The sequence below is a fragment of the Microchirus variegatus genome (assembly GCF_963457635.1).
Source record: "Microchirus variegatus genome assembly, chromosome: 11".
Classification (NCBI taxonomy): Eukaryota; Metazoa; Chordata; class Actinopteri; order Pleuronectiformes; family Soleidae; genus Microchirus; species Microchirus variegatus.
Window position 1 is genome coordinate 21,988,588 of NC_139812.1, and position 12,126 is coordinate 22,000,713.

At 41.3% G+C, this 12,126-nt stretch overlaps 1 protein-coding gene across 2 annotated transcripts in view; it reads right to left on the bottom strand.

Moving 5' to 3' along the window:
- bicc1a (BicC family RNA binding protein 1a) overlaps positions 1–12,126 on the bottom strand; it is a gene marked incomplete at both ends in the record, with an annotated part of 77,793 nt that overhangs the window by 12,145 nt on the left and 53,522 nt on the right. Inside the window, 5 exons of one of the 2 annotated variants that reach the window (XM_083897910.1) lie at positions 574–715; positions 823–1,010; positions 2,289–2,450; positions 5,827–6,028; positions 9,909–10,040. In XM_083897910.1, coding sequence (XP_083754036.1) covers positions 574–715; positions 823–1,010; positions 2,289–2,450; positions 5,827–6,028; positions 9,909–10,040 — 826 coding nt within the window. Of the gene's footprint in view, positions 1–573; positions 716–822; positions 1,020–2,288; positions 2,451–5,826; positions 6,029–9,908; positions 10,041–12,126 lie in introns of both variants that reach the window. The other variant, XM_083897909.1, reaches the window with a different exon arrangement.

The following is a 12,126-nucleotide window of genomic DNA, read 5'->3' on the forward strand; positions in this document are numbered from 1 at the left end:
AGCTCTCATTATCTTCTTGGTTAATGGCTGAGCACCAGCTTATCCACGCAAGAATCTGGTTCCAGGCTGGGCTTTGTCTCGTGAAATTAATCTTCTGCTGGTACCTTTATTTAGTTTGTTTTAAATTGGGTTATCTGCGTGAATGTAAAAATTTAAATCACTCGATCTCGTGGCATGCATTCGCTTATCGGAATTTTTTTTAACACAATTATGCAAGAAAAACAACAAAAAATGCTCAAATAAAAAAATAACTAGAAGCACTTGGAGAGCGCAGATCTCTGCCAGGGCAGCTCAGCCCCCCACAAAATAGCGATAAAAATAGAGATGGCGTCTATGGATCACACCCAAAATTGTATCACTTCTTTCTGGTCCCATTGCGGACATTTCCGGAAAATTTCAGCCAAATCCGTCTGCGACTTTTCGAGTTATCTTGCCCACAGACAGACAGAGAAAACAGAACAAAACATATACCTCCTGGCTGAGGTCAACAATGCAAAAATGCTAATGTAAATACGAATAAAAAAGAATCTAGAGACCAAAACTACATTTTGTAAGTATCTGTGTGTGGATTACCTTCGTCTGGACTGGACTTGCTCGACAGCGGTTCTGATGGATTGTGTCCACTGGCCTCCTGGACCGAGTCACACGGGGCTGGACTCAAAACTGTCTCTGCTAGTGATGCAGTTGCTATCCTCCCATAGACGGAGCCGGGATGCTGTGGATTTAAAAACATCACAAGATGACAAATACTATTTTAATAAACATTAAAAAAAAACCATAACAAATAACGCAGTACAGACATACTGGATTAACACGGCAAACCTTGACATGTCCGTTTAAAGTGCAGGGGCCTTTGGTGCAGTCCGGGACGCCGTTGGGCTGCTTGTCTATGGGGGCAAGACCAGGAGGAGGGGACGGTGTGTTCTGTGTGTAGCCCTGAACGCCCGAGAGGAGGATGCTGCTCAGCGTGGCCTGTGTGGCAGGATGCAGCATCAGTGGAGACGTAAAGCCTGGAACAAGTGAATAAAAGAAAAGAATAATTAATGAATGAATGAATGAATGAGAGAAATCTTTACAATAAACGACCCGGTCTATAAATTCTTAATTGTAGCTGACACACCTTAGATTATAGATCTAATAATGCCATAAAAACCCTCTGGGAACAGAGAGAGTGGTTTGTTAGTGATCCCCAAGGTAAAATCCAGATAAGGAGAAGCAGCTTTTAGCTTCACTGGAACCAGCTGCTCTTAAAAACTCTTGGTCTGAATCTTCAAAGATTCATACTTCGTATTCAATTTGTCCAAATTCTATTATATTACTTTCTTTATTGGCACATATTTACTCATTCCTCTGACTTCTTTTAACACTTTCAATCTTCTCTTCTTAAAAGGTGCATTATGTAATAAATCTAAAGCAACTGGCCATAAAATCCTCCTAATATGTCACAGTGACTCAGGAATAATGTTCATATAACAAACTGAACTCACCAACAACAACAGTACAGACAAAATATTTGCATTAAAAAAAATATTTTGCAGACTGCAAATCATGTTTTGTCATGTGGCGCCACCTACTGCCGTCTACCAATCATTGCAGTCAGTAGAGTCTCAGCTGCCGAGCAACCACGGGTTGTCGGTTACGTCAGAAAACGAAACCTAAAAGACCTCTGTATTTTGAATTTGAATGTAGTAACTGTTTTTGGCCACATTCTTACATATGGCACCTTTAAGCTTTTCATTTATTTTACGCTCTTTTTATTGTATTTTTTTCCACTATATTTTTACTTTTACTTTAAACTCTGCCTCTGTGTTGTTTCTGCACGCATACACATTTATATTTATTAAAAAAATCAGATTATTAGTTCTGAGGAAAAACGATTGTTTTTTATATGACGCAAAGATTAATATCTGGAATTATGGATATTAGCCCTCTTATTTATATAGAGCTGAAATAATTACTTGATTAATCCATTATTAAATTACTTTTCAACTGTTTTGATAATCATGATTAAAACAAGATTTCTGATCGTTTTAGCTTCTTATATGTAAATATTTTCTGGTTTCTTTGCTCCAGATAACAAAGAAATCGTTAAAAAACAATTCATTTTTGTTTGTGGACAAAACAAGACATTCGAGAACATCGTCATTTCCAGTTTTGACAAACACTGATCGATATTTTCTGACATTTTATGGATCAAACGATTACTCGATTAATCGATTAGGAAAGCAGCTCTAAATTTAAAATTCACCTATAAATGAACCAGTGACAGTAAAGTGCCGTATACAGACCTTGGGTGCCAGTGAGTGAACTGGGCCACAGGGAGGGGGACGGTGTGGGGTTGCCGGGGCTCGGGTTCTGCAGCGGACTCATGGAGGAGTTTAAGCTGTTGAGGACGGCGTTGGGGGCAGCGGAGCTGGCGAGGGAGTGGGCCGCCGTCGCCCCCAGGAAACCTGAGCAGAGCGCGGGCAGGAAGCGGGCGAGAGAAAAGACAGTAGATCAGCGGTGGTCCTGTCAAAGCCTCCAGGCCATTATTTCAAAGCTAATCACATGGTGCACTGAAGGCCCTCAGAAAAATAATCTCACTCTTCCCAGCTATTTGACTGGAATTCCATCAAACTGCCATCAACAAGGTCACGGATACAAAAGTACATGTCTTGAATGTCCTTATAGCTGGTAAAAAAGCGTGTTATTGAGAGCACCAACATGTGGTGCTTGGTGTCTTTACCCAAACACAGCGTATGAAAACAGAAAGAAGCAGGTCTGTGGCTTTAACAAGGGGCTAGTTTGGCTCCAGGAATAAGGCCACGGATTCTTCTGGCAGACTGGCCTGTAATCTGAGCAAGAGAAGCATGTAGCAATTACTAAAAGGCCAGGATGTGGCCGTCCACAGCTTCAGCCCCGGGCCCCTGGGTTTAAACCAGACAAAGAGAAACTGCGCGGGGACTTCATGGCACATTTGTTTGTCTGTCTGTGGTCATTTCAGTGTCACTTTAGCGGAGCAACAAGGACTTCAAACAATTTGGAGGAAGGGGAAAAAAAAAAATGTTATTCTCCTCCTCTGGGAAAAACTAATTTGGAAAAATCGATTGACGTCATATTTCAAAAATGAAAACCAAAAGTTTGAGAATGTAAGGTTTTAGAGTCTGACTTTGTTTCATGTTGATTTTATTGATTTTTTTTTGGTCTCACATTAACATCATTTGTACGCTCCATCCTTCATTGGAAATTAGACTCTGTCAAACAAATATTACCAGACCTGACTTAGTGCTTTCAGACTTACAAGGTTCTGGTATGTTTCTGGCTCTGGTGCCAGTTCTGGAGCCTCAGACCCTTGGTAAACCGAGTTTACACCAGTTTAAGAGGAACCAAAGTGAAGGTGAAAGGACACTTTTATTCCATCTTCTAGCTTCTGCTCTTATTCACAACCCAGAAAAATGACACGCCCACTGATGACTATTTTTTGAACCATCTATCCGGTTCAGAACCAATTTTTACCAGTTTGCACATGCCGGCCACTTCAATATGCAAGGGCTACCCAGAATGCATTGCGTGTTTTGGCAGAATGAAAGCAGCGAAACGAGTACGCTACAAATGTAAGTATTTTCTTTGTTAATAGAGATATAACAATTGTATTGTATTATCTTAGTTTAGGCCCATATTATGGAATAGTGACGTCATTGTTGCTTAACATTTATTTTTTTATTTTACGATCTTTTGTCAATAGCCGGCCGATGCGGACAATCGATCGTTTGCTATCTTTTACTTTTCAATAAGCCCTGGTGCGCGGTAACTGTCAGCTAAATATGTCCGTGGTTGTGGTATTTGTACGTAGTGTGGTATGAGTATCATCTTATAACTAGTGGTGGGCATAGATTAATTTTTTAAATCTAGATTAATCTCATTGTAACCTTGAAATTAATCTAGATTAAAATGGCTAGGTTTCACGGTATATGACGGTATTTTTTTTCATGCATAATCAGGTGTTCACAGTATTTTCTACTGGTTGAGAACAGAATTACTGCAGTAGATTAATTTACGATGGTCTATTTTGGCTGAATTAGACACTCAGTGGCCATTTGAGAAACTAACGATTCAGACACACTGTGATAGCACTTCCTGTCAGTTTATTCTACCGTCTTCTTCTTCTCCTCGACTTCCTTACTCATGTCTTACTTTCCCTGTTGTGTCTGGAGCTCAAAGACTGTATCGTTTAAAAGGCAAAAAAAAAAATCAGATAAGTGAGGCTAAATATTCATAAAAACCTACTGCAGTCAATTAAAGAGTTATTACTCTTGGGAAAAACAAAACAATCCTGTTCCAAGCTGAACTCGGCGTCTTGGCGCTGAGGTCAACGTCGTTGCAGACAAACAAACTCCTACACATGACGACTCCTCATCACCCCGTGATTCATACGCTCATGATTCACTCAAAAGTCGTGCAGCTACATTCACACTGGGGTTATTTTTTCTGATGGTTGACTGATCAGAGATCTTTGTTTCGTCGTTTCTTGGCAGAGGAACTCAACAGCATCATGGCCGTCGGAGTCGGGCGCTGCAGACAAACACAACTACTACCGTAAGAGAGCGAGCGGATAGAAAAACTATCCTGAGCCATGAATCACAGGGCTGTGATTAATGCTGCTGAGGACAGGACATTTGTATCTGACTCTTTATTCAGTCACCACACTGATAGTGCAGGGACATGTAGATATCCTTGAAGGGATGCTTATTAACCCAGAGAATATTCTCCTTTTTTGCAGCAGCAGCATGCGACAGGAACGACACAGATTTATGAGGACACTTCATCTTCAAAGGAATCGTGTCATTTAAAGGTCAAATGTACCCATAAGTGTGTTTGAATATGTACATAATCACGTTGGAATAAACATCTTTTGGCTTTCTACACCTTACAGTAAGTATTTTATATGTACATGTCCAAATGATAATCTTTGCATTTTGCAGTTTTAAACATACACTTTTAATCATTTTATCTTAAATTTGGCATGTACACTACCGTTGAAAAGTTAGGGGTCACTTAGAAATGTCCTTGTTTTTGAAGGAAAAGCACTTTTTTTTCAATGAATATAACATTAAAAGAATCAGAAATACACTCTATACATTGTTAATGTGGTAAACGACTATTCTAGCTGCAAACGTCTGGTTTTTAATTAAATATGTACATAGGTGTATAGAGGCCCATTTCCAGTGTTCTAATGGTACATTGTGGTTGCAAATCGTGTTAGAAGACTATTGGATGATGAGAAAACCTTTGTGCAATGATGTTAGCACGTTATTATTTTGAATAAAAATCATTATTTCTAATCTTATATATATTTTCTCTTCATTTTGCAACTCTTTTGATGAATAAAAGTGTGACTTTTTATGGAAAAAACACAAAAATTATAGGTGACCCCAAACCTATACAATTTTTCACTTCCAGATTGTGATGTATTGTTTTATTCAGCTTTTAAACACTTTACGTGGCTTGGTATTCATTTTAAGTGACTTTATGTCTTTCCATTGTATTCTTTGCTCCTTTTTTTTCTAAAATAAAGCCTGGCTGCTGTCAAATTCCTCCTCGAGGGATAATTATATTGTTTGATGACGACGTTGATTACAGTGGCCGCCGTCTCTCGCTGCCACATTTCTGCAGCAACTACTAAGCGGAGCACGTGTTTCACATACTGAAGCAGAAGCTTTACCAAGTAAACAAAGAAAAACAACAACATCCACTCTAAAGGGAGAAGTCTGCCATCTCACCGTTAGATGTCACCAAATCATAGACACTGGCCCTTTACTTTAAGTACAGTAAGACAACAGTGATTACCCAGATTGCTGAGCCCCAGACCAGCTGAGGCCAAGATGTCCAGGCCAACGGGGCAGATGAGGGACGGGGACGGGCCGCTGCTGGGGTTCAAGACCACGGAGGGCGAGGAGGACAACACGCCGTTGCTCTCGAGGCCCAAGAGGAATTTTCTGGCTTCGTACATGTTGACTGCGTTCCTCTCCACGCTCTTGACGATCACAGACTGCGGGGGGGAGAATCGCGGAGAGTGATTAGAAAACCCATGAATATAGAGAGTTGGAGTGGACAAGGACGTCACAGTGAAATGTAGAAAAGAAAGGAAGAAGGCATGAGAGAGAAGGAAGGATGAGGAAAGGAGGAATAGATATGGTAGGGAATGCTGGTAAAAGGGAGGATGAGGGGGAGGCAAACACAAATGGGAGGAAGGAAGAGGGAATTAAGAGTAGATTAGAAGGATAAACATTGAAACATCCAGGCAGTGTGGGAGAGACTAGACATGGGAGAACAGATTGATGGCAGCACATTTCTTCTTTATCTCTTGCATAAAAACCGCACATCTCGCACACAGATACGAATGAAGTGAATTTGAGGTGGTCGTTACTTAACGACTAAAAAATAGATCTTAAATCAGTGAGATTTGAACGATCGCTGCAGTTGGGGATTAAGAAAATAGATTCCAATCACAAACAGCCTCTTTGACACACACACACCTTCCTTCACGGCTCTGCCAAAGCGCCGGGAGCACAGAGGCTACGGAATGCATTTGGACGTCGTCTCCTGGATTACTGCTGTCACCTCGTTAAAATGTTTAAGTGAAGGATCTGGACCGGGTCGGTGTTTACTCTGGCACCTGCATACCAGTCCCCACCAGGCCTGTCTGGTTTTGGGCATGGAGTCCTGGCTCAGGACGGGACGAGAGCGCCTCGAAGAGACAGTCAGCACGAAGCCAAGTGGTGAAATACGAATAAAAAAGATGACGCGTTTATAGGAGAGTGAGCCGTGAGTGACACGCGAGGTTGACCTGGAGTATATCATGCGCACAGGTGTTCAAATCCACTTCAAATATAAAAACTACATACTTTATTTTTTTTAAAAAGGCAATTTTATGACTTAATTTAATAAAAAGCCAAGCTATGATAAAAAATATTTATTTTTGCCATTCATCAGGAGGAGTTCTGTGTGCAGAGGAAAGAGCGGATCATGATTCTCTATTTATATACAAGTGGATTTTGCCAAAACTATACTCAGTGTGTGGCATCATGCCCACTGCTATGAAATCTGTTTTTCCTTTTAAAGGAATGGTGATGAGATGCGACATGGCACTTTTCATTTATTTTATTTTTTAAATGTATTTAAGTGTCATACAGTAACATTTGACAGGGAGTATTTTCTCCAATGAAACATTTATTTTTACTCAGCCCGACGCATCGTTTGAAGAAATACGACGGCAGCAAAAGCAGTATTTCTATTTCGCTGCTCAACTTTAAAGGTTAAGTGGAAGCTGAGTAAAACAATATTTCGTCTAATTAGTCTTGTCAACTACACGTCTGCACACTGCAGCTTAAAACAGAAATCTCCACTGACAAACACAGGAACCAGCGCACAGTGTACAAAGGGAAAGACGTCTGAATTGTTTAAATCAAACTGGAAATTCATCGTAAGCTACATCTATTTATAAATCCAGCGTATAATCAAGAGGATTATAAGACGTAATATGTGTTTATGTGTCTAAAAACATCGCGGGAAGTTGCAAAGGTTATTTTTTGGGACTCTAACGGCCCTTTTCCACTATGGCCCCAGCTCAACTCGACTCCTATGATTACTCAATGTGGGCGGAGTCATCACCGCACGGCTGCATGAAACTACCGTGACTTTGTTTCTGAATCATTAGAATCAGTTAACAATTATTTTTTCAGGACTTCCTCCATGGCCCGGTCACTGGACCGAAATACAGCGCCCAGGGTTTGTGACCCCGAGCTAAATACACCAGTCTCCTATGTTAAATATTGAGATTTTAGACCACGTGTCAAACTCAAGGCCCGGGGGCCAGATGTGGCCCGCCACTTCATTTTATGTGGCCTGCGAGTGATTAATTGGTCTTACAAATCTGTGTTAAAATAGGTCTATGCTGCTTTAAGGCGTGCATTAACCATAAACTACATTTCCCACAATGCATGGCGATTGCCTTACCCGCAAAGTGACGGCACCGCCACTAGATCACAGTGTATCATTGTATATGCATCATGCGACGAGTGAAATTGAATAAGAAATAAATACAGAAAGTTATTTAGCAATATATTACGGAGTAGTTACCTTTATTTTACTTTAACTATTATATTTGGTTACATTTAGTTACATTTATTCTGTATGAAATCTGGCCCTTTGAGGGTAACCATGATGCTGATGTGGCCCTCAGTGAAAACGAGTTTGACACCCCTGTTCTAGACATTTTCGTGGTAATCGTTGGAGATTAACCCACGTTTTTTAGGATTGTAAAGTCTTTTTAACTGATCTACAATTCGCCACTGCTCGGCTTGATTCTTGTGGGTACCAGGTACTACGCGAATGGAAACGCAACTTAACCGTGCCGAGGCGAGCCGGTGGAAACACGCCATAAAACTCTGGGTATTGTGCACAACAGGTGTAACTGGAGAAGAATGTATGCGTTTTAATTTTAATATGGATGTAGTCTAAGAGGCTTCAACAAATCTCCAGCCATTCAAGCAGCTCTGCGAGGCTTTCTACGAAGGCTAAATGTTTTGCTAATTACCGCAATATACGAAGAAAGGGTTGAGGTCGATGGAGACGTCATCACTTTTGTGGGCACAAACTATTGTTTTTGTGCCGTTTTTATTGTCTCTTTGTGTTCCCGAAAAGCCCGTCCATCCAGCAATGGTCAGCGTAAACATAGCTCAGGCTAAAAATGCCGTCATATGTGGTCACTTTTGTCGTCTCATAAAATCAATGAGGAGAAAAAAATGCAACAAAAAAAAGCAACTTGAAGTGATGGTAGAGGCAAAGTCAGGGGACGACCATATTTGTTAATGCGTCCTCAGGGACGCAGGGAGGATAGCTTGGAGCAGACGGCACATATTTCTTTTGTCATTAAGATTCATCCACTCGGCACCATGAATGTGCGAGGAAAAAAAACCTCCTTTATTCATGTGATAGTTGTCCAGAACTGGGTCAGGTTTGGTCAACTTCACATGTTAATTTCAAGGTCTTTTAGTGAAAAGTAGTGTGAAACTGGCATTTTTAAACCTAGCATTTCTAGCATTAGAACTGGTGTTTCCAATTTACGACAGCACCCTGAATGCAACACACAAGCTATTAAAGCCATCCATGGTGGATACTAACCTCAAAAAAACCCACAATGGGTTAGGATTATAGATTATGTAAACAGTTATCAGCAGTTCAACACAAGGGAATAAGCAGACACTGATTATAGTGATAACAGTAAGTCTGAAATTGTATTAAATAGAGTGCGTGACTTTTGTTTATCAGTCAGTATGATATCATTGTACAGCTTAATCTAGCTAAGGCCGTAGCCCGACTAAGACAAATCACATTATCCTGATGTGTTAGTCTGACTAAGACAATCAGTACGTTTACATGAACAGCTGAATCAAGCTAAGGCCGTAGTCCGACTAAGACAACTCACATTATCCTGATGTGTTAGTCTGACTAAGACAATTAATACAGTTACATGAACAGCTGAATCGAGCTAAGGCCTGGGTCCAAATAAGACGAATCACATTATCCTGGTGTGTTAGTCTGACTAAGACAATTAATACGTTTACATGAACAGCTGAATCGAGCTAAGGCCGTAGTCCGACTAAGACAAATCACATTATCCTGGCGTGTTAGTCAGACTAAAAGAACTAATGTTTTTACATTAACAAAAAACCGGACTGTGTCAGTGGAACTAGTACTTGCTTCCTCGTGGATGAAACAACAACTTTTGTCATTTGCCATAACCGTAAATAAAGACGAACAACCACCACCAACCCCTCCCCCCATAAAAGCCCCAGTATGTGTGAGGTTTCGTAAATATTTCCTTGTGCCACCCTTTAAAACCAGTGCAAGTATGTGCGATGTCATACCTTGCTGGGTTGTTTTGGCTTCGGTTTGATGCTGATGAAGACGTCCAGCTGCTCCATCAACAACGTGATACACTGGGGCTCCACCTCAATGTCCTCTTTAATGTCAAACATTAAGACCAGAGGCAAGCAGCCCTGTGGTGGAAAGACAAAAAAACAAACATTATTGATTTCTCGGGTAAAAAAAACCCGCTATAATTGTACATATCTTTGCTCCTATATTACAGCCTTCTTCTCACAACAGCAGTAAAGCAAGTTTCTTTTACTCCACCATTTGTGGACCTACATGCTCGCCATACCAATAAATACAAGATTCACTGCTGGATCCATCCCACACAGGGCTCGGGAAATTCCGCCAAGTGCAATCTGTTTTGCATGATCACCACCGCAAGCACCACAGACATCTATATTTTGGGCTGAGAGCTGGACAGCGCTCCTATTGTGAGTGGGTGTAATTAGCAGCAGAGTATAGGAGCAGGATGGCTCTGACAGGGGCCTGAGAGTGAAGCTGTAATCTACAGTCTGGCTCGGAGAGGCCAAATCACACAGTACGCTGCTGCGGGCAGGGCGGCTTTCACTCCGACAGTGATTCCCCCTTCTCCTCATTATGCTTCTCTTCTCTCTCTCTCGCTCTACTTTTTTACCTCTGACTTCTTCATCTCGTAAATCTCATAAATCAGACTGGTTTTTTTTCCACTCCCCACACAGACGAGACAGTTGAGAGGGACCCCGTTTCCAGACGAGGAGAAAGTCATGTTTGGTCACTGCAACAACTTTGGCATTTGGTAAATGTCTTCGGGGCCAAACGGGGAGACCGCAGACAAAAGAGAAGGCAGAGTTACTGCCCCACATTATGGATCCACAAACAGACAGGCCAAAGCCGTTTATGGCCGACGTGTCTTATACGCACCAGCTCAGCACAGGCTTTAAAGCCAACCGTAATTAAAACGCCATCGTGTCGGGAAGCAGACTTCTGATTATGCTCTCAAGTAATTCCGATATGGGGAACCTCAGTGGTCACAGGCAACTAGACAAGAATGACCACATAACATTCTTAACCAAACAGAACCTTCCTTTCTGCTCCAAAAACACGAATACTAACGCGCTGACCCCTGAGGATGAAATTCCAGCCCACGCGAGCCAAACCATCAACACCAGTAAAGATAATCTTTATACACAGGGGGACATTTAAGACATCAGTCAATGTGTGTGTGTGTCCACCTCACATGCAGACCATGTGGCAGCTATCAGTCACTCATGGTGGCTGCAGATTGTCGATTAACCGACGTGAAAGTTTCAGAGCCAAATCAACCTCCTCGCAGGGCAATTCAAACCGTCTTCGAGGCATCATTCACACATACCAGGATGATAGAGGAAACAATGACACCCGTTATAGTAGCCGTCACACAGCATGCGGAATCTGGAAGTTAACATAATATATTGTTGTTGACGCGCACCCACTATCGATATAAACAAGGCTGAGCAATTTGGATGTACAGTATGGGATTTCTGCCTCTAGGTGTCTCTCAATCAAAACAATAAAAGAAAAGAAAAAACGACTTAGGTGATGACGTCAGGAAGCAGCGTGGGATCATGGGAAATCAAAGGGGAAACTTGACATGTTCATTTCAAAGTCTTTTAGTGAAACTTAGTGTGAAAATGGCATTTTTAACCTAGCATTTCGGATTAAAACTGCCGTTTCCAATTTATGACAGCACACTGAATGCAACACACAAGCCATTAAAGCCATCCATGGTGGTCAAAATAAACCACGATGGGTTAGGATTATGGATTATGTAAACAGTTATCACCAGTTCAACACAAGGGAATAAACAGAAACGGATTTTAGTGGTAATAGTGAGTCTGAAATTGTATTAAACAGAGTGTGTGACTTGTGTTCATCAGTCAGAACGTTTACATGCACATCTTAATCCAGCTAAGGCCGTAGTCTGACTAGGACAAATCACATTATCCGGGTGTGTTAGTCTGACACACAGCATGTGGAATCTGGAAGTAAAAATAATATATTGTTGTTGACGCCACCCACTATCGATATAAACAAGGCTGAGCAATTTGGATGTACAGTATGGGATTTCTGCCTCTAGGTGTCTCTCAATCAAAACAATAAAAGAAAAAACGACTTAGGTGATGACGTCAGGAAGCAGAGTGGGATCATGGGAATTGTCTTCTTGTCTGGTTTGGCTTCCCTATGTTTATAGTT